This window comes from Lipotes vexillifer, unplaced genomic scaffold, assembly GCF_000442215.2.
Source record: "Lipotes vexillifer unplaced genomic scaffold, Lipotes_vexillifer_v1.1 scaffold889, whole genome shotgun sequence".
Taxonomy (NCBI): domain Eukaryota; kingdom Metazoa; phylum Chordata; class Mammalia; order Artiodactyla; family Lipotidae; genus Lipotes; species Lipotes vexillifer.
In genome coordinates, this window is record NW_006788335.1 from 295,065 (window position 1) to 318,323 (window position 23,259).

General features: G+C 41.7%; 1 protein-coding gene across 2 annotated transcripts in view; it reads right to left on the bottom strand.

Moving 5' to 3' along the window:
* RAF1 (Raf-1 proto-oncogene, serine/threonine kinase) overlaps window positions 1–23,259 on the bottom strand; it is a 72,796-nt gene that overhangs the window by 4,415 nt on the left and 45,122 nt on the right. Inside the window, exons 3-12 of one of the 2 annotated variants that reach the window (XM_007461557.1) lie at window positions 18,040–18,152; window positions 15,183–15,285; window positions 14,733–14,890; window positions 13,026–13,124; window positions 11,335–11,488; window positions 8,190–8,217; window positions 7,955–8,082; window positions 7,486–7,603; window positions 1,387–1,471; window positions 426–602 (exon numbers count right to left, since the gene is read on the bottom strand). In XM_007461557.1, coding sequence (XP_007461619.1) covers window positions 426–602; window positions 1,387–1,471; window positions 7,486–7,603; window positions 7,955–8,082; window positions 8,190–8,217; window positions 11,335–11,488; window positions 13,026–13,124; window positions 14,733–14,890; window positions 15,183–15,285; window positions 18,040–18,152 — 1,163 coding nt within the window. The remainder of the gene's footprint in view (window positions 1–425; window positions 603–1,386; window positions 1,472–7,485; window positions 7,604–7,954; window positions 8,083–8,189; window positions 8,218–11,334; window positions 11,489–13,025; window positions 13,125–14,732; window positions 14,891–15,182; window positions 15,286–18,039; window positions 18,153–23,259) is intronic. The other variant, XM_007461558.1, reaches the window with a different exon arrangement.

The window sequence follows — 23,259 nt, forward strand, 5'->3', positions numbered from 1 at the left end:
CCTCTCACTGTTGTGGCCTCTCCCGTTGTGGAGCACAGGCTCCGGACGCGCAGGCTCAGCAGCCATGGCTCACGGGCCCAGCCGCTCCGCGGCATGTGGGACCTACCCAGACCGGGGCACGAACCCATTTCCCCTGCATCGGCAGGCGGACTCTCAACCACTGCGTCACCAGGGAAGCCCCTGTCTGGCTGAATTTTAAGGGCGGTTGCTGGAACCTGAATCTGAGCCCTAAGCGGTTAGCCTCAGCTTGGGCAATAAACCTGAATTTCTTGTTCCTTTGGCCCACCACACAGGTTCATTTCCAGCTGTGCAAAAATATCACAGAAGTCACTTAACGGGCTTGGCTTTTCCTAATCTTGGTTCTGATTTAGGGACAAGTTGATCCTTGGGCCCCAGATTTTCTACGCGTCAGGCCATTCACTCACTCCATTCCCTGAGCCGTCTGCCGGGCAATGTCAATCAACTGGAACATCTGGAACTTGGTCTCCTGGACGTGCAGGTGTTTATAGAGGCTGCTGCCCTCGCACCACTGGGTCACAATTGCCAGGTTGTCCTTCGTCATGTACCCCATGAAGAGCAGGATGTTCACGTGCCGGGTTTTGCTGGAGAGGGGAGGGGAGGAGAGAAGAAAGGCTCTGAACCTTCCGCTGCTGCAGAACAGGGAGATCTAGTCTGCTTTCCCACTGTCTCCGACCAGACCCTGCATGTTCCTGACACCACCCATGCTTACAGTCCAGGGGCTGGCAAAGCAAACACAGCTGACTGCTGATGAACCAGCTGGTGTCGTGAGCTGATAGAGGGGCTGCCATCACTGCCCTCAGTGCTGGCCTTGATCGTACAGAGGACGTTCTCTTTCATCAGCATATATTCACCAATATCCCCACAGGGGTCACAAGGACCCCTCATCTGTGGAATCCATCATTACTCAGTTTATTCCTACAAGTCTAAACAGTGACTCAAAGACTTCAAAACTGACGGTTTTGAAGTCCAAATTAAGGCAACTTAGCTATAAAGAGTTCTTGTAAATAAATGTGAAAATAGAACCCATCTCTCCCTACGTCAAAACAAAACCCAGAGACAGAACCTGGGCTGTTCTATCAGCGCAGTGAGCCCAGAGACCTGAGGCAGTGGAAGGGGGTATGCCCATCAAAGGGGGCTCTTCTAAAGGCTTAACAAGCGCATAAGCTGGAAGAAACCTTCCGCTCCTTTTCACTCATGAGGGAGCTGTTTCAACCACAGGACTCCACAATGAACGCTCACCACCAATCCCAGCCATCAGCCCTCAGAGACAGGTCATGCCATGCAGCCTACTTCCTCTGCGGTGCTTGTACCAGCATCCACTCCCCGCCCCTGCCACACCAAGGGAGAGGCCAGCTTTCTACTCACCGAAGGACAGCCACTTCATTTCTGAAGGCCTGGAACTGCTCTGGTGTGGGGTCAACAACCTTTAGAATCTTTACTGCAACGTCTCCTGCAAATTAGTTTACAGTCAGTGCAGTTGAATGATCTTACTTTGTTATTTTTCATGTACACTAGTTCTGAAGAAGATATAATTAATCACTTATTCAAAAATCATATACCTACACAGATGGAACAAATACTATGCAAATTTCTGAATTATCAAGTAGCTTAAAAAATTAGATTATACTACTATCCTTAAAATACTGCCCCACAGGCCTTGAACCAGCTTGGTTTAAACCGTTCCTGTCAAGCCTGGCATCCCCAGCGGTGAGGTCATGTGTGACAGGTCACAACCTGGGCCTATGAGGATGACATCAGCAGATGGATACGAATGGCCCAGCAAATACTGAGTCTTCGGGGCCAGGAGGCTGGGGCCCAGAAGCAGACCAGTTAGTAAGCAGTTGATGCTAAACTCAGCAGCCACATTTCAGTGAGACCTGAGAAGCTCCCCTGTACAAATTCAAAGACATATATTGAAATTAAGCATCTCGGCCTTCAGTGCCGTTAGAAAGTAATCCTAATGATCAATACTGATTGCTTACTATACCCTGGCACTGTCTACTCTCACAGGTATTACCTCCTTTAATCCTCGTAGCTGCTCTATGACGTTAATACTGTCATCCTCATCTTGCAAGCAACAAACTGAAGTTTAGTTACTTGGCCAAAGTCATATAGCCAAAGAAAGTGCTGGAGCCAGGATCAGAACCCTAGTCTGACTCCAGTAGCTGTACTTCTAACTAAAATACTGACTACTGACTGTCAATCACTGTGAGTAAAAACCAGCCTCTTCATATAACTTCAGAAACATCCAGGGATCAATTCTACTTTACAGGTGCTACCGATTTAGAAGCGACTTTCAGAAGTGTTATGTCGTACTTATAATAGCTGTAAAGATAATAAATTACCTGAAGCCCTATTAGGACCTCAGCTTTTCATGACAAATAACTTTACTAAATACAATGATCAAACAAAGTAGGAGTTAAGTTCAGTGGCACTTGGAGGTGACTTAGTTCCTCCACAACTGAGCATGTGCCCTTGGCAGCACCCCCCTGCAGCCTGCTGGAGCACTCACTCCACTTTTCGGGAGCACCAAATGGTACAGAGATGGTTCTTATGACAGGTCCCTAACTGTTGCCCTGTGATCTCTGTTTGTATCATCTAAAGCTAAAATCCCCACTTAGCAGCAGCTTCCAAATTGGTTCTTATCCAGTTCACTGGCACATGAACTTACTGAGGGCCCAGGGCTGCCTGGAAGGTGCTGCTGACTTTGGATGGCAGAGCTGCATATGCTATATTCAGAGCTGCCTTATAATTAGGAAGATGGAGCTGGTAAACTATGCAGCCCCAACCTCAAGTTCCTTATGACTGAGTAGAGGGACATAACTGCCCATTCTGGAGCAGTCTGAGCCAAGAGAGGATTGGGGTCGGGGGAATGACAGAGGAGGGGAGTAAATATCTTGGCAGAGAGGATATAGAAAAGTTTTCTGAAGGAAATGCGATATAAGCCAAAGGAAGGGGCTGTTCTAGACTTGGTACACCAGGAACAAAGGTGAGGTAAGGGGGATGAGAGAAACGCCAAGTTGTGTTTGGGAAACAAACACAGCATGTGATTTGACACCTGTAGGACAGGAGGGAGGCCAGGGAGAAGGAGTCTGCTACAAGAACGCAGGTGCAATGCAGGCACATTGGTGACAGCAGGGATAAAAAGGAGGAGATGGAGGCAAGAAACCCTGTGAAGGTGAACTGACTCAATGGGGCAGTCAACTGAGAGGAAGGGCCAGGAGATGGCCAGGCAATAGATGGGGGTTTAAAGGGACAGGCTGGAGACAGGGATGCAGAAGAAAGACTTGGGGAGATGCTGGATGGTCCCTCAGAAGAGATTGCTTCCTAGTTCATGAGCCTAGTTTTGCAAGCCCTTCCCTTTCTCACAGCTTTTCTCTGGGCATGCTCCAGTCGTCGCTGAACTCACCCTCAGCGTCACCCATTTTGGACCTGATCAGTAATGCAACCTCAGACCTCAGATGATCCATGAGCAGCCAAAGCCTGTTCACAGTGACTCGCTCTGACCTGCTGGCAGCTGAACATCCTCCACCTCTAGCCTCTACTTTCTGGACTCGTGAACAAGACTTATTCCTGTTAAAAGTTCATCCTTTCTTTGTTCTATCATCATAGACACTTCAAATCCTCCCATCTTTCTAAATCCAAATTCTATTATCCAAATCTGCATGACACCGCTGTGTAAGTCATCCACAATACCTGAGTCATGCAAGTCACTGATGGGAAGACTGAAAAGGGTCAAACTAAAAACAGAGCCCACAGCACCGTAGGGATCCAGAGGCCAGGCAGCTCACGGTTAACAGTTATGGTAACAGATTATGCGCACTTTCTTACTGAAACCCAGAGACCATACTCTGCGTTACAGCACACCCTCATTTGTATGTGTACCCTCCAAGGACTGCCACACCAGCGATTCAATCTGCTAGGAACAATGGGCAAACACCATAGGAAAACCAATTTCAACTCCTATACGAAACGGTTTTCTACTGGTAGGAAATGCCCAGAGCTAGAATGACTTTTCAGGTAACTCATGAGCTCCCTTATCACGCTGGTTTTCAGGACAAGGCTGGGCAAACCTCCTAAAGGTCTTGCACAATCTGAGACCCCCATTTCACCCAAATGATATCCAAAGTCTTTATGGTACCTTATAACCCACACCCCAGACCTCACTGCTATTAGCCTCTCCCTCTGTCTACTAAAGCCATTCAGACCTCCTTGAGTTCCTCGGACAGGCCAGGTGGAGTGGCCCATTTTGCAGCTGCTGTTGCTTCTTCCCAAATGCCACTTCCTCAGCAGACTCCTCCCTAAATAATCTACTAAAAACTATGAGTGGCAGGCCTGCCACTCTATACCTGCTTTCCTCCATTTTTCTCCTTAGCACTTAGGACACACTATCTCCTTTGCTTTTCTTGGTTATTATGCCCACCAGAATATCAACTCCATAAGAGAAAGAATTTTTATCTGTTTTGCTCAGGGCTTCATTCCTAGCCCCTAGAAAAATGCTCGGTATTAGAAGAATGCTCAGTAAACACTGGCTGAAGAAATGAGTGAATTCTAAGATGCAACTGTCAGCAAGGCAAGTTATGAATTGAAAAGCTGTCTGTTTGAAGCTCTGGAGTTGGAAGTGGCCACAGCCTCTAGCAGGGAATACTGGGGACTTGGTTGCTCAGCAGCCCTCGGCGCCAAGCACATCATGACTAAGTCCACCTCTCCAGCATTCCGTGCAATAGGCATTCAGCAATACTGCTTAATAACTACATGAAGTACTCATTATTTGTCAAACCAGAACTTCTTACTTTCCCTTCATAGTAAAGTCAGAGGCAAATGTAGTACAAGCAGGTTAAGATACATGGCTATTGGTTATCATGTTTTTAATAAGATATTAATATTATTCATCTACCATTGAAGAAGGAAGAGCTATTATCACTGGTGAATTTCAAATGTTTTTACCCTTTTTTTTTTTTTTTTTTGCGGTACGCGGGCCTCTCACTGTTGTGGCCTCTCCCGTTGTGGAGCACAGGCTCCGGACGCGCAGGCTCAGCGGCCATGACTCACAGGCCCAGCCGCTCTGCAGCATGTGGGATCTTCCCAGACCGGGGCATGAACCCGTGTCCCCTGCATCGGCAGGCGGACTCTCAACCACTTTTTAAACACCAATTAATTTCCCCGCTTTAATCATCTGAGATTGTCTAAAACTTATTATACACACCCCTGATTTCTAGAACGGAAACAGAATGAACACCATTCCTCCACTTCTTATGGACTCAGTCAAAATGACAAACCTCAGCCTTAGGCTGGGCTGGGGATCCCCATAGATGGTTGTACCAGGCTGCTGACTTCACACTGTGGCCCAAGAGTGTTCTCAGGTTTGGGAATCTGCTCTTGAGGGGGTTGCTGCCTTCTTCTCATGCTGTAAGTGACCTCGCTGCTAACAGTCTGACAGCTTCAACTGCTATCTTCATCTCTTTTAATGTGTTGTTTATAATTAGCAGAGGCTGCCAAATCAGACCCCAAATTCATGCCCAAAAGGACACTCTGCACTTGGGCCCAAAAGGGTCTCTTCTGTACATAAAGTGCGTGTGCTTATTAGTTCACAGATCTGAGGCCTCCACTTTGGCTGCTTATTTAAGACCTTTTCTGTTCACAGCCGACGGGCAGAATCGGCAGGGAGGCGGGAATCACCAAAACAGCTGTAATTTTTAATACGTTGAATAAAACGTTCTATTATATATAGGAATCAGAAAAGCAACGGAGGAAAAAAAAGGAAGCAAATATAGCACAAAATACTCAAGCTAGAAATTACACTTTCCTTGACCCTCTCATTATCCTCTTCATTCACAGACCACGGCTTGCTTTCTGAGGGGCTAAAAGTCCACTGCTCCTTGCTCCTCCGACTTTTGACACTCTTAAGTTAGAAAAAGTAGAATCCTAAAGCATTAGATGTTAGCTACATCCTGACAGTTGTCTTTATGGAAGGAACACTATAGCAGATACATCTCCTTACCATCATCTAAAAGTTCGAGATTGAGACGAAACGGAAGCTCAAGGCAGTACTGTGGCAAATCTAATGCTCTGAAAACCTATGAGCCCCCAAATAAAAGCGCTCAGTCAGAGGAAGCTTAAATTTGGGCGCAACTTAAACTGCATGTATTGGCTTTTAGCTGAGGCTTAAAAACGGATAAAAATGATAAAATGCTGCTAATGGAAGCATTAAAAGCAGTGTTTTCTGCTCCACTTCCTGCAATGACTTATAGCCTTCTTGTCTCAGATACAAGCACTCAATCTCACAAAATTGTGTTTTTCTTTTCTAAGGGATCACCAAGACATTTATGACATCTATGTAGAAAATATTCTGCAACAGCATAATTTCTCAGTGACCCAGGAGGCAGGCCAGTAGTATATTAGACGCAATTTTTGAAAGAAAAGGAATCACCCTACATGTATCTACAAATGTTCAGTCCTTTGCCAGTTCCTGCAAAGAATGAGAAATTTGTCAGATGATTAGTTTTAAGTGGAAAATCCACAGTGTTTCTCAGTTTTTAACAACTTGAATTTTAATGCTCTAATGTATTTTACCCTAACTTTGTCCATTTATGTATAAATATAAATACGGTGGCATCCAAAGTAGAAACACAGGCATCTAGGCACTTTAGGTTTTGTGTGTGGTTTTGTTGTTGTTGTTGTTTGCTTTATTGAAATCTGAATTTAGAAGAGATGTCTTTTGGGGAACATGTAGCATTTTCCAGAAAATAGTCTATTTTCTGGCTGACATCCTAAAGCCAGGGGCATTAAAAACCTGACAGAAATGTTAAGTATGTTGACAAAATACAGAAGCTTTGGCTACAGACCTTAAAATAGAAAGTTTCTTCCAAGTGACAAAGTGTTTCCATGAAAATAAGAATGTCAACTCCCCACAGATTCAAGAATTAAGTCTGTGCATTCCTGTCTGATAGAGATTCCCACAACCAATCCCAGGGCAGAGCAAAGAAAATTGGTTTTAGGAGGCTCCTGGCTTTCCTGTGCACAACTGTTTGACCATGGGTATGTTAGTTCCCCCTCTTGGGGACCTTGGTTTTCTGGCATGTAAAATCTCTAAGGTCCTTTCCAGTTTTAAGTTTCCAGAATCCATGCCCCTCCTAATAGCAACAGACTCTTAAACACATTTAAGGAGCTTCAAAGCATGTTCCTCCCAGGCGCACACTGTATTTAATGAGTTTATAAGACTGTGACATTTCACTATGGTGCTCAACTCTTTTTCACCAATTTCTCATTATCCTGAAAACGTTTTCATACCAATTATAGCATTGTTGAGTCTTAGAACAGTATGAAACGTCACTGAGATACCATTAAGTTCAATCTTCAGATGCAATCAAGTACCCTTGGAGAGTGCTGCTGTGAGCCTGCCTGGCCCTCTCTGAACTGAAACGTGACTTCACCCTGGTAGTAAAGGGAGGGCCCCAAACTTACCATGCCACTTGCCCTTATAAACAGTTCCAAAGGAGCCTGACCCAATCCGAGTGGAGAGCATCACTTCACTGGCTTCTATTTCCCAGTAATAGCTTGAATCTCTCTGTCCACGAGGCCTCTAAAAGAAGCAGAGATCACTGTTATACTCCATGGACTGTTAAAAGTCTGTTTAACGAGGGTGTCAAAGAAAAGATCAACCCAACTCCATCCATTCCCATATCTTTTAAAGACAGACATATTAACTATAATTCCAGTTTTTGTCTTTTGAGAAAATATCGTTTTAGTTGTGCCCTGCCTTGCAACAAACCAGCAAGTTTTCCAATGTAAGCATGCCAAAAATGGCATTGACATTTATAATGTATTCATTTAATTAGAGTCCCCCAACCCTAAAATTAAAGGCATTCTCATTTCTGACTAAGCTTTTCTTATTGAACCCTAACATGCAAGAGGTACTGTTAACCATGCTCACAATTTTGTTTTTCTCCTGGGTGCTGGATCCCGGTGCCCGCTCTCTCTGTGCCGGCACAGGGGTTTTGGGCTGTGACCAGCCTGTTGGGCTCAGATTGTTGGGACTGCTGGACAAGGCTGAAGGTGAGGCTTAATAGACAAGACAAACAGAATTCACACATGGGTAAGCCAACAGAAGATGCACGGCATAAAGAGAAAAAGCCCATGACTATTTGCTAAATGACTTAGACAAGTACCTGATTCACCGTGACTTCGAATTGCATCCTGGAACAGAAAAGGAAAGCTGGTCAATTTCTGCACTAGAAAAAGATGTTCTCTGGGGGAGGGAAAGGGAGAAGGATTTACAGGAGCAAGTGGATTACAAAATCTCTAAAACACCAAAGGTCTAATTGCATACTCTCACTTTTCTTTGATTAAATTCATCAAATGTCTATGGCCAATATCTCCAAGATCATTATCATCAAATATTATAGAAGGACTGATGCTAATTTCTCATATACAATAAAGCAGCATTCTTTTCTCTCTCTAGAAAGCAATGCACACGGCAGACTGATACTCTTTAAAGGAAGGCTGGCAAAGTTACTATCAAGGTGAGATCCTTCCAGTGGTTGGGGATCTTGCTCCACTGAAGCTCAAAAAAATAATAATAAAATATTTTTAATGAGGGGTTCAGTGGCAAGTTCACTGTTACTCCTCTAGGAGTTGGATTTGCTGTGGGTAAGCACCACGACTACGTATTTTATCCAAACCTAAAATCATAGAAAGCTGGAAGGACCGTAAATCCCCTAATCTAAAACCTACATTTTACATATAGGAAAACACATGTGAACAGATAAAGGAACATGGCGAGTGTCACACAACCAGTAGGTGGCAGAAACAGAACTAAAAATCACCACCCACGGATCTCAGCCATGAGCTCATTCATCACAAAATTCTCCTCAGATCTTATGGGTAAGCTCTGAAACTAGTTACATTCTACTCAGGTGAGAGGTCAAAGGCTACCTTTAGAATTTATTAAACTGTTTAGTTGGAACAGTTTAAATCACAGGGTTCTCCATGAGACCTAAATCCTCATTTTTATAAATCCTCACTTGGAGTATATAAATAACAATAATAGAAAAACACTTGGTCCCCATATCCTCAAAGAGGATTATTTCTCTTGGAAGTCTTAATCTGTTTTCTTTGTGTAACCACAGTAAAGACAGGATCCTTTTTTTCACACAACTGTTACCAGAATGCTCACACTCTATGACATCTTTACAAGAGATAAGAAGAATCACAGGCCAAGCTGCCCCTCCCCCACTTTCACAGCCCCACCCAAACATCTTCAGAATTTACCAATAAAGCCTGGTTCTGGGGTTCTCAAACCTGGCCAGTCTTCAGAATCACCAGGAGAGGTGTTTAAGAATACAGATTCCCAAGCCCCTCCACCCCACTAGGACTGATTTAAGTAAGTCTGGGAGGGAAGGCGGGAAACCTAGGAATCTGCACGCTTTTAAGTATGACAGGATGACTGCCAGGTAGACAAAACTTTGTCCAAAATAACTTGAATTTCAGTAGAATATTTAGCAGCTGTAGCTTTATTATTCAACTAATATATTCTTTGTTTTTAGTCAAAGCGTGGCACAATGTATTTTTACTGACCAGAAGTACATTCCCATGCACTAGGATTTTTTCTTAATGTCGTAATTTTCTTCCCTGTATCCACTTACATACCTCATACTTAATTCTGTGCTAATTTCTACAGTTGGACTGATTTATCATCATCTCGAAATCTAAATATTAAAGAGAACTAAGATGGTTTAAACAAAGCAAGAAAGTGTACTTTTAAAATGCTGAATCATTTGTGATTTTTAAAAAACAGGAATCAAAATTTGGTCTGCTTCTAAAGTACAGAGAGGATTAAGCACCACAGATGTGCTAGTTATTCTATAATAAAACTTCAAGAATTTTCACTTTTCATGTTCCCTCTAAGTATTAGAGTGTTATACAGGACTAAATCATATATCAGAAGAAAAGTAACTAGTATATAACTGTATTATTATCAGGGCTAGTGACAATACAATAGAGACAATAAAACTCACAGCTTGCATACACATGACCCCCTCACAATAATCTTGTGATAACCAAAGTGCCCCCAAATGACCAGTTTAGGCCCCACATTCGAAAGCCAACTCTTTTTGTTGAGCCCCTCCCACGTCTGATTGGTAGGACAAGTATGTCGAAAATGATCTGAGGTCTGACTGAGGTACGTAAGCTGTGCCTGAGGTAGTCGGTGGCCCTGAGGTTTTTCAAGGAACAATTCATAATGTAGATAGAGCACAGCTCTCTTTGATAAAAGCTTATCAAAGGATTTTCAGAGCATACCAACCAAACTGACATATTTTGTTTCTAAACAAAATATAAATAGAATAGTGATGCTGTTGAGTAACAACTAAACAAATCTAGCATTAGTCTTTAGTTGAAAATGATTTTTAAAAAAATTTTTTAATACCCTTGGCCTCAAAATCTCACTTGAGAAACTGTTTTTCACCTATCAACAATACCACATAGTTATTTTTTTATTCCCAAATATGCTATTGCCAAAAAAGAAAACATGAGACCAAGTCTGACAAGAAACATAAAATTTAGTGATTGTTTCATTTTTGACAGGCTACTTGTCTGACAGTCTTAGCAATCCTGCTACTTTACAAGAAAGCAAAGGCATAAAGAAGAATACCTACTCTTCCCCTCAAACAAAATCGTCTGGACCACGCCCTGGGAGAAGCATTCAGGCTGTTATTCTAGTCCAAAGCAATGAGAAATAAGAAGAATAAAGAACAAAGGAAGTGTTTTAAGTGTATTCAGTTGTTAATAAAGATGAACGAGAAAGCAAACCAAACAGAACATACAATAAAGCCAAGAAAAGAAAAAGCAGTTTGAAAACACTAGCTTTGCGCTTTTATATCTTCCTAAATACCTGCGTATTAAAATCCTGTGGCTCCACCCTCTTATTTCTAAATAAAATCACTTAAAGTCTTTCAGAGAGTTTGTAGTCCTCTATCACTATTATTTTCTTTGCCACATGAAAAAGAAACTACTCTTTATGTATCTTATTCACTAGCTCACTGAAATCCTATGCAAATCTAACATGGAAACAATCAGTTCAAATGTTAACATTTCTTCAGGAAATTTCAGTTCTCCATTTGAATGATATACCAACCAGATTAATTAAGCTAGTCTCAAGATGCAGTGAATAAGAAATTCAAAAAGTCCAGAGACCTGACAAAGTGCTGCAACATTCCTTATCAGGTTTGAAACCCAAAACTCTCTTCACACAACCGTCAACCCCACCCAAATAACTAACTGACACTCTTCACCACCCGCAAAGAACCCTATTACCTCAATCATCCTGCTGTCCACGGGCAAGGTGGTGCTGACCATGTGGACATTAGGTGTGGACGTAGACCTCTGCCTCTGGGAGAGGGAACCTTCAGAGGAGGGGCTGGAGGTGTTGAATGTGAAAGCATGGGGTGTGGAGTATCTGTGCTGGGAACTAGGTGAGAAGGAGAAAGAAAATTCCATGGTTGACACTCAGGTCTCTGTATTGATAGTCTTTCAACTACCTATTTTCTGTTTCTTCTGTTTAGATGCCTTTGCATGCAAATTTTTTAAAAGTAAATAATATATGTGCTCAGAATTCATGTGAAAAGAAATGATACGTTATAAGTTTTCTTCTATTTAATAAATCACCTCTATAGGATACTCCGAATTTTTAGACCATCTCTGGGAAAGAACATATTAGCATTTGTCAACCAATACTACCCGCTACTAAAGCTAGATGGAACTTGCCCAGGTTAATTTAGAAACTAAATTAGAAAACTTTAAGGAAGATTTTTTAATAGACGGTTAGATCTGCCAAGCATGTCTGCAAACAGGCCAGCATTTTATCCACTGTGCATTCTCTCCCCCCATAAACAGCTCACAAAATCAATTAATGTGAATTCAGTTTTTAGGTTTCAATACCTAACCGTGAAATTTATCACTGGCCTCTTTTACCCAACGCCACTCTCCCACCAACCAAACTGGGAACACGCATTAAGTATAACATTTTCATTATTTGCTCCACAGATTACTCGGGAGTTTTGTTTAGATTCAAGTAGCACCATGCATAGACTCAAGAGATAAAAGACTTTTTTCCTAAGAGAAATTGCTCTATCGCAATTGCCTTTCCAGGCAATTCAACATTAATGCCTTCAGAGGCCTGGTTTCTTCTACCTAAATCTTCAGAAGCAAGTACAGTTTTTCGGTCAGGTTTGCTTTTCAAATTATCAAGAAAAATAAAAGTCATATACAAATATATCCAGATAACACTTTGGTACAAATTCCTTGTTCTGAGATATACTGCCTTTAACAATTTCCATGAGCCTTACAAAGGCCAGTAAATATTATATGATTATATATAAATTAAAGTCAGATATTTTGGACAAAGATGTAGATTTATTTTAGGTTCCAAATTCACGTGTAACAGTAAGGCATGTGGACTCAACAAAACTCTGATTTTAAAGCTGGAAAACAGAGTAAAGACAAATTATGTGCAAACTCACAGGCACAATTAAAACAGGTATTTATATTAAAAATCTAATTAGATTCTTTTCAAGATAGCAGTTTATTCAATATTGGGTTGGCCAAAAAGTTCGTTCAGGTTTTTCCGTAAGATGCGATGAAAAACCCGAACGAACTTTTTGGCCAATCCAATACCATGGTTTTAGCAATGCAAGGCCATAATAAGCATTTCAAAGTTGAGGGTTTTATTCTTACCAAACAAACTCTTTAAAATGTAATGAGATGTAAGGGACATGCTAGGATAATAGAATAAATTGTAGTCAGAGTCACTTTCCAGAATTTAAGAACTAGAGGACCACAGAGAAAAAGTTCTGTTTTGCTCTAACGCCAATGCTGAGTTCCACAGAAGCAGCAAAGGGTTTACACAGAGAAAGAAGGGCACGCAAGCGAACTCTTATATTCATGCTTTCAATCCCACCTGCCCCAATAAAACTTTCCACAAGAAAAGCAGTAGGTAAAAAAAATACCTAACAGGCATCCGGGAAACAGACTCTCGCATCCGACGCATTGTCAAAGAAGGCAGTGCTGGGACCCCACTATCACCAACAGTGGAATTTGGGAACAGCCTAAATGAAATCAGAGGAAGACTGGTTTATAGACTTGCAGTAGTAATTTTACAGTCAGTCTGCCTGGCCTTGCAAACTCACAGCTACTCAAACTCAACTTTTCCTAGTCACATTTTACTGGACCATTTCAGGCTACCCAGGGTAAGGGGCTACCCAAGTGACTGGGTTTGAATGACTACAGAATGTGAACAATCTTGACCAGCCAATGAGCACAGAATCTCTAGTGTGCATTTCTAGGGAATACTGGCCAAATGTCCAGCCATATCAAAATAATGTGTTCTTTTAAGCTAGAGTAGGGCACTTCATAACCTATATCACGTAGAGCTTTTCAGAAACATTCTGTCTTGGAAATGCACAAATGAAAAGACAGAAATATGAAGGATAGATCACCTTCAGCACCAAAAGTCATAAATAAGAGGAAAAGTGATATTAACATTAACTGGGCATCTTCCCTCCATGAGATGAGCACTTGGTGCCCGGTAAGTTCACATGTTATCTCACTTAAGCCTCAAAAGAACACTGCAGGGCTTCCCTGGTGGCACAGTGGTTGAGAGTCTGCCTGCCGATGCAGGGGACGCGGGTTTGTGCCCCGGTCCGGGAGGATCCCACATGCCGCAGAGCGGCTGGGCCCGTGAGCCATGGCCGCTGAGCCTGCGCATCCGGAACCTGTGCTCCGCAACGGGAGTCTACAACAGTGAGAGGCCCACGAACCGCCAAAAAAAAAAAAAAAAAAGAACACTGCAACCATGGTAATACCCCCGTTTTTCAGATGAGTGAGCTGAGGCTCAGAGGGGATTACAGATAGTTAATGACAACATTGAGATTTTGACCAATGTCTGCTGGACTCCAAAGTTTGTGCTGTTTATGCTACCCAAGCTCTCTTTGCAAAAGCAACACGTGACTACCACGTAAGCAAAAAAGATGTTCCCATGGTAGTTTAATGATAACATTCCCTTAGTTTTTCTGGTACCTTCAAAATAGGATAAAAGTTCACCTTTGACTTTTCATATCCCTGTTAATAGTTTTTAAGAGGTTCTCTGGAATATGTAACTTTTAATTTAAACCTTACTTAAAAAAACCAGTTTGTCTATATGGAATATATTTTAGTAACTGGTTTGTCTCCTGAGGGATACATGTGTTTTTTAAAGTTTACTGTAATATCATTTTAAGACTAATGTTTTCCCTAGTTTGAGGTGAAGAAAACAGCACCAACCACACTTTCTGCTCCTTCTCGATGTCAGAGGTCTGTTCAGTGTTATTTAAGAGTAGACAGAGTACTGTCTACTAGCAACCTAGTAAAAAAAATCTGAGTGGGGGGGGGGGGGGTGTTCATATCCCTCTGCTCTTTGCCTTACTGAAGCACAGTATATCAATCTCTATTTGACAGGTAATACTCCTACCAGCTCGTTTTAGAGTGTTATATACCACCTTAAAACTTGCTAGTTTCAGAACTGTCATGTTTCTAAAGTAGATCGTTTCCAGATCATGACAATTCATTTAATAAGTCTAAAACCCAGACTTGTCAGTCAAATATACAGTATGCATCCTCAAAAGGGGTTTATATCTCCCTGCCCCCTTATATTCTTTGAAAAAAGAACAATGCCTTACAAGAGTTGTCTGATATTACTCCAGTCCACACACATAGTAGGTACTTTGGTGCTACAATGCTCGTGAAACTTGTAGCCACAAGTCTGACATCTAAACCCATTTAGCAGGAACTTCTGACAGATGTCACAGAAGGCAAGTTTCAGGAAGGTCTTCCGAGCCTGGAACAAGAACACAGGTGTAAATTATACTGAATAAAAAACAAAATAATTTCCTTCTTGACCCCCAAGAGGTTTTATTAGAATGGAGAATCACACTTCCAACATTTGTAAAATTCATACACAGAAATTAAAGTACATCTGTGATCTAATGACACCTAAATTGCTTTACTGTAAACAATGGCACAGCTTTAAACAATCCAACAACATATATACTTATTATCTCTGAGAAATTCCTATTGTGCCAGCCAAAGTACCCAGCATACCACAAAGAGAGAAGAGATCTGCAACTTACAAAGTTGTGAGTTGTGAGTGGAACATGATCCAGGAAATCTACTTGAAGTTCCTCTCCAATCAACGAGGCAGCATCAGTATTCCAATCTAAACGTGCTTTTTTACTAAAGAGGATTTTGAAAAACATAATATGAAAGGGAAATACTTAAATTAGGTGAAAGAGTTGAATACCAGTAGTAACAACAGCTACCATTTAGCTCATGCTACATAAACATAAAACTTAACTTAAATCCCATACAACACTGACATTTAATTCATACAACAAACCTATAAGGACTGCCCTGGTGGCGCAATGGATAAGACTCCGTGCTCCCAATGCAGGGGGGGCCCGGGTTTGATCCCTGGTCAGGGAACTAGATCCCACATGCATGCTGCAACTAAGAGTTCGCATGCCGCAACTAAGGAGCCCACCTGCCACAACTAAGACCCAGCACAACCAAATAAATATGAAAAAAACAAAACAAAAAACCTATGAAGTGGACATTATTATCCCCATCTTAGAAATGAGAGAAATGGGGCTCTAAGAAGGTAACTTGCTCAAGGCCACGCACAGAGTGTAAGGGCCTATTTGGAATCCAGGTCAGTCAGACTCCAAAGCTTGTACTCTTAGAATAAAGTTTTTTTTAAACAATGAAATAAAACAATCTCATGATAAAGGAAATATGCAATAAACTGGACTTAATAACATTAAAATCCTATAAAAATCCTAAAATCCTACAAAATGGGTTACAAATATTGCTACAGTAGCAAAATTTAATCTTCACTAGGCTACTTCAATCTAGAAAATACATAAATAGAAAGGCATCACAAATAAAATGCACTTTTCTATGAAGATTGGGCTCAAATCTGTAGAACTGTCTGCAGAGTCTATACATATAAATTGATGAAAGACTCAACTGTCTTAAAATTTACTCTGAAACCACTCTTACTGTGCCTAAACAAGACAGAAAAATAGGTACATTTAAGTAAAAATTAACTCCCAGTTCCTTCCTCATGTCTTATCTAGTTTATCAGGCCCATTTCCTGAAGGAAGAATATTCTCAGGTAGGGAGAGAACACCACATATACAGCACCATTCTAACCTCTTCCTTCCCTTCGAGAAGTCTATTAGAGCCATCTTTCTCATTATATGGCAGGAAATAATCCATCCCTTAATATAATTCCCTATACAAGGTCTGGGAAACCCAACATTACTCCAAAGTCCTGTTTTGCCCTAATGAAAAGGGAGAGGGTCAGTCCTGTTTCCTGATCCATCTTGAGGTATCATCCATCCAAAAGAGAACCTAGGGTAGCTCCAAACAAATACAGCAGTGGACAAGAGTGGCTCAAGCCCCTCACTGTCTCAGAGTCTCTCTAGTCTTTAGGGAGCGCCAGGCACTGGCTTGGGGACCAACCTGGGACTGTACCCACATAAAACTGGCATCTGCTTCAAAGATTTTGCACTGCAGCAAAAAGTCCCTAAGCTGAGAGGAATAATATAAACAGATGAATTTATGCTCACCCTTTTTGTTGCAGCAAAAATAGAAATGAAACTTTTCTGATAAACAAGGAAAATAAACAATGAACAGGCTGGGGAAACAGCATAAACAGGACTGAAAGAGTTAAGCAATCTTGGTTATTCTTTAGCTGTTACTACTAACAAACACTTGTAGCTAGACTTGTCCTTCACAAAGCTAAACAAAGCTAATTACTCTCTGATTCCATATGAATTGTTCCCTGTACCTGGCCATTTATTCTAGCTGCATTCTCTTGTAGCAAATCACCCCTTGTAGCTGTTTACATTTCATAAAGTAGGTCACCCGGCTGATAACCCAGAGATAAATGGACCCAATTACCAGACTGCCTGATGCCAACGGTGACTGTTTTAAAATACTGCAAGAAGAATACAAGACCTTCACCACTTTCATCCTTATCACTTACCCTGGACTGCTAGTTCCACCTGTAACACCCCCTGTAACACCCCCAGGACAGGGGGACACAGTTCTTGAGGCGCTAGCCTGCTGTGTCTTCCCTTTGCCTGGCAAAGAAAATAAAAAGCTTCCCTATTTCTTATCTTCCAAATCTGTCTCCGTATTTTTATTTGGCATCAGTGAACAGGGAGCCAAATTCTGGCAACATTTTGAGTACTCATTCCCTAGGCTCGTCTCTCAAACTGGGGAGCCCCTTGAAATATAAAGGATGTAAGCTAAAGATCAATAACAGAACTAGCACTTTCCAAGAAGAAGGTAAAATTAAGGTTGTTATCCCAGATTTGGGGGGTAACAGTAACAGGTAACAGTCACAGATGGCTCTGATGCTACGGGGTATTACTCCTAGACTTCGAGGCGATGCCTCTATCTTGCTACCACCATTAGGAATAGGATGAACTACACTGATCCTCCTTGAAGCAGAAATTCTCCTGCATCTTTTAGCCCTGTATCTATCAAACTGCTGGGATTCAGTAAATATTAACTGAATAAAAATGAGTGAATTATAAAAGTTAATCTCTTAAAGACAGTATTCTTTAACTATAAATAATAATGAAACACTTTCTGAGTACCCACTCTGTTAACTGCATTATAGCAAACACAAAAATCTTGCTCTTGAAAAACATACCATCTGACATTACTGTTTCCTTCTATGGAAACACTATCCAACAACTAACATGTATTTTATATTCCAATGCAACATTCAAGCAAAATTTTCAAGTTCTTGGTATCTTATTTTTCTGAATTGTCTCTTTATAAACAAGGGTATTCAAATATTCACTATTCTATAGGAAGCGAGTACAATTTTTTTTTTATGGAAACACTTATTATTTGAAGCTAGGAAATCCTTACTAGTATGAAGGAAGAGCTGGCTGACTTTTGAGTTCTTACCCCTTGTGTTCGTGGAGAAGTCTGAAAACTGCACAGCACTCTGGTTGCAGGCCCCTCACCTTGAGAGCTTTCATAAGGCAGTCATGCAAGCTCATCCCATTCCGCACATTGACCTACGAACAAAGGATCACCTTTAGAACCAACACAGGCTGCACAAGCACATCCCTTGGAAAGGTGAATACAGAAATAAACCCACCAGTCTGTAAGGGGATATGCAGAAGATTTTATGACAGCATTGCTTGTACAGTTGACCCTTCAACAACACGGCTCTCAACTGCACAGGTCCACTTACACGTGGATTTTTTCAATAGGAAATACTACAGTACTACATGATTTGTGGTTTGTTGAATCCGAGGATATGGAACAGCAGACGCGGAGCACATATACCAAGGGCTGACTGTAAGTTATACTCGGATTTTCAAGTGCACACGGGGTTGGCGCCCGTAACCCCCTGAGTTGTTCAAGGGTCAAAAATAATGGCAAACACACACACAGAGGAAGCACCCAGAATGTCCAGCAATAGGTAAGTGCTTGAATAAAGTACAGAACATCTGTATGTGTCACACGGTGCTGCTAATATATTACTTATAATGACTCGTCAGAGGGTGTTCATATTAACTGGGGGAAAATATTTTTCAGAATAATACAAAGAGTAAGATTATTTAAAGGGTGGGGAATATATGTTTATATATGTCATATGAGTGTGAAAAGATACTCAGCTGTTACCCGTATGAGAAAGCGGTTGGGAGAGAGAAATGATCAACTTTCCCTTTCTACATCTCTAATTTGTTTGACTCAATGAAATGTTCATGCAAGCATAAATATCCACCAGAAAGGAAAATAAGCCAACCCAATCTATAAACAAACATGAGTTCTTCTGATCAAAACTTTGTATTTCAACCTATTTTCAACAAAATGGTTGATATTCCTAACAAAAATTCCATCTCACATGCACTTCACACTAGGGAGGGCAAGCAGGAAGTGGAGGAAATAAAAGCCTCAGCCCTGCTGTCAGGACAAACATCACTGCTAGTTTAAATAAATCTGCACACCCATTCCAGACAGCCTTAACAGTATACACCCCTTCACATCCCCCTGTACCCAATCCTCAAAAACTCAGCAGGCACTCAGAAGCCTAACAGAGGGACTTCCCTGGTGGTCCAGTGGAAAAGAACCCACCTTCCAATGCAGGGGACGCGGGTTTGATCCCCGGTCAGGTAACTAGGATCCCACATGTCATGGGGCAACTAAGCCCGCATGCCGCAACTACTGAGCTCATGCACCTCAACTAGAGAGCCTGCGTGCTGCAAACTACAGAGCCCACGGGCTCTGGAAGCCACGCGCCCTCGAGCCTGTGCACCACAACTAGAGAAGAGAAAACACTGCACCCCACAACTAGACAGAGAAGCCTGCGTGCCGCAACGAAGAGCCCACACACTGCAACAAAAGATCCTGCATGACTTAGGACTTCCCTGGTGGTGCAGTGGTTAAGAATCCACGTGCCAATGCAGGGGACACAGGATCGATCCCTGGTCCAGGAAGATCCCACATGCCGCAGAGCAACTAAGCCCACGAGGCACAACTACTGAGCCGGCGTGCCTAGAGCCCGCGCTCCACAACAAGAGAAGCCACCATAACGAGAAGCTCACACACTGCAACGAAGAGTAGCCCCTGCTCGCCACAACTAGAGAAAGCCCGCATGCGGCAACGAAGACCCAACGCAGCCACAAATAATTAATTAAAAAATAAAAAACATAAAAAGATCCTGCAAGCCTCAGTGAAGATCCCACATGCCACAACTAAGACCCGATGCAGCCAAAAATAAACTAAATAAATAAATAAATCTTAAAAAAAAAAAAAAAAAAAAGCCTAACGAAGTGGGAGTGCCAGGGTGCTAATAATGGCAGCTATATAAAAATTTCACAGAAGCTCTTAAGCATTTCAATAAAAGCCCTATACATTTTGTTTTTAAAGCCAATAAAGTTAATCAAAAGTAAGGCAACTAGACAGTATGGGCTGTAGAGAGAGCAGAATATAGATTAGCAGTGCTTGCAAACTGCCCAAAGTAGAGTCCTTCCACTGGGTGAAAGTGTGACAGCTGACAGTGGCCAACCCAGCCCCTTCCCAGAGGGAGGTGAGTGATGTGTGTACTTATTTTAAAGGTTTAAGATATTTTTAAGTTTTCATTTACAGTGTTTCACAAGTTTATTTTAAAGGTTTCTTGAAGCCGTGATACCCTTAGAAATATCCCACTAACTTCCAGCTTCCAGACACAAAACAACAAAGTAAAGGGAGAGAGAATTATCTGAACTATGAATCCACCAAGAATAAGGACAATGAAAAGTAAATCAACACACACATTAATAGAATCATGACCTGTATCAAATACTGTGCAGTAGTACTTTGAAAACCGTAAAGTGATATCTGTGCTATTTAATCTTCATTAAAAGTCACAGCTCCAAGAGCTAAAGAGTTCTTTAAATATCTTCTAATCCAGTGGGGTTCCCAAATGTGGCTGATATTACAATCATCTGAGGAGCCTGTGAAAATATATTTTCCTGGCCTGCCCCCTCTGACACATCCATCTGATTCAGTCATCTTGAATGAAGCTCAGGAATCTGTATTTTAAACTGCTTCTCGGGTGATTCCAGTGGTAATTAATGGGCCTCAGCTATGATCCAATCACTCATCCAATAATAATTAACAGCAGCAGTTAGTCAAAGAGACACATGTTTACAAAACAAATGACAAGAAAAATTCACAAAACAAGCAACTATTAATTATTCTAAAATTATTTAAATCAGACATAGATCCTCTCTATCACTCTTCTCTCTACAACTCCCCATGGACACAGGTTGTAATCAGCTAAATCTGACTAATCTCTGGAGCCCACTAAGTGATTATGATAGTCATTCTGGGCTCCAGCAGCGAAGCAACCTGGGCATGATTAGAAACAGCTGACTGGCCATGCTGGCCAGCAAATGACTCCTTCCTCCTTCAATGCTCCCCTGAAGCTGGGTGCCTAGTGACAGAAGGTGGTTCTTCCAGAGACACACAGTCCATCTCTGGTCAAAGAAACAGAAGAAACTAACTTCCTCTGACAGAACCTTCTCAAAAGCCGTCGGAGAAGTCAAGCTTCCAAATCAGTCATCCCCAACCACCAGCTGTGCTCAAATGAAGGCTGTCAAGTATACACAAATGCCAGACTTCCCTGGTGACGCAGTGTTTAAGAATCCACCTGCCAATGCAGGGGACACAGGTTCAAGCCCTGGTCCAGGAAGATCCCACATGCCGTGGAGCAACTAAGCCTGTGTGCCACAACTACTAAGCCTGAGCTCTAGAGCCCGCAAGCCACAACTACTGAGCCCACACGCCATAACTACTGAAGCCCGCACGCTCTAGAACCCATGTGCCGCAACTACTGAGCCCATGTGCTACAACTACTGAAGCCCACGTGCCTAGAGCCCGTGCTCTGCAACGAGAAGCCCCCACTCGCCACAACTAGAGAAAGCCTATGCACAGCAATGAAGAACCAACACAGCCAAAAATAAAAATTTAAAAATTAAAAAAAAAGGATACACAGACATAGAAAACACTCAGAAATAATGATAACTGCCATTTTACTTATGAACATGTAGTCAGCATGAGCCTCATTTCATAAAGGTCAGGAAACAGAGGCTAAAAATATTATGTAATTTGTTTAGATGATACAGCTTATAAAAGGCAATACAGGGATTTTAATTTGGGCCTTGTTGTCTTAAAGGCCCATACACTTAATTATTACGCCAAACTAAGTTTCCCACTCTGCCAGGCAAACTGGTAGATGGGGCTGGAGAAGATAGTGGCAGTAATGCCCAGAAGCAGCACCAGATGATCTTCAGCTTCCCATCACATTCAGACTTCCCACCTGGGCTCTCCACTTAAGGTAAGAAAGAAAATTATTAAAAAATAATGGTTAAAAATCAGTTTGCAAATGAAAGACTACTGTTGAAAGATAAGGGGATTATTATTACTATTTATTTTGCCAGCCATTAAACTTTCATTTGTAGGAAAGGGAACAAAAATAAATTTACTCACACTTTAAAATGCCTTTGAGTTTTGCCTTCAGTTCAAAATGTACCTAAATGTACAACACTATAACTGGAAGGCTCTTTAGGGTCACAAAAGAGAACAGTACAGAGATTACTTTAAAAACTAGAAATAGAGCTACCCTATGATCCAGCAATCCCACTCCTGGGCATATATCTGGAGAAAACCATAATTCAAAAAGATACATGCACCCCAATGTTCATTGCAGAACTATTTACAATAGCCAGGACATAAAAGCAACCTAAATGTCCAACAGCAGAGGAATGGATAAAGAAGATGTGGTACATATATACAATGGAATATTACTCAGCCATAACAAAGAACGAAATAATGCCATTTGCCACAACACTGATGGACCTAGAGATTATCATACTGAGTGAAGTCAGACAGAGAAAGATAAATATCATATGATACTGCTTATATGTGGAATCTAAAAAAAGGGTACAGGGCTTCCCTGGTGGCACAGTGGTTGAGAGTCTGCCTGCTGATGCATGAGACATGGGTTTCTGGCCCAGTCTGGGAAGATTCCCACATGCCACAGAGCAGCTGGGCCCATAAGCCATGGCCACTGAGCCTGCACGTCCGGAGCCTGTGCTCCGCAATGGGAGAGGCCACAACAGTGAGAGGCCTGCATACCGCAAAAAAAAAAAAAAAGGGTACAAATGTACTTACCTACAAACCAGAAATAGAGTTACAGATGTAGAAAACAAACTTATGGTTACCGGGGTAAGGGGGGGGGGGATAAATTGGGAGATTGGAGTTGAAATATACACACTACTATATATAAATATAGTGTGTGTGTATATATATATATATATATATATATATATATATAAAAATATACACACTACTATATATAAAATTGGTAACTAATAAGGAACTACTGTATAGCACAGGGAACACTACTCAATACTCAGTAATGGCCTATCTGGGAAAAGAATCTAAAAAAGAGTGGATCTATGTATACGTACAACTGATTCACTTTGCTGTACGCCTGAAACAAACACAACATTGTAAATCAACTGTACTCCAATAAAAATATAAAGGGCTTCCCTGGCGGCGCACTGGTTGAGAGTCTGCCTGCTGATGCAGGGGACACGGGTTCGTGCCCCGGTCCGGGAACATCCCACA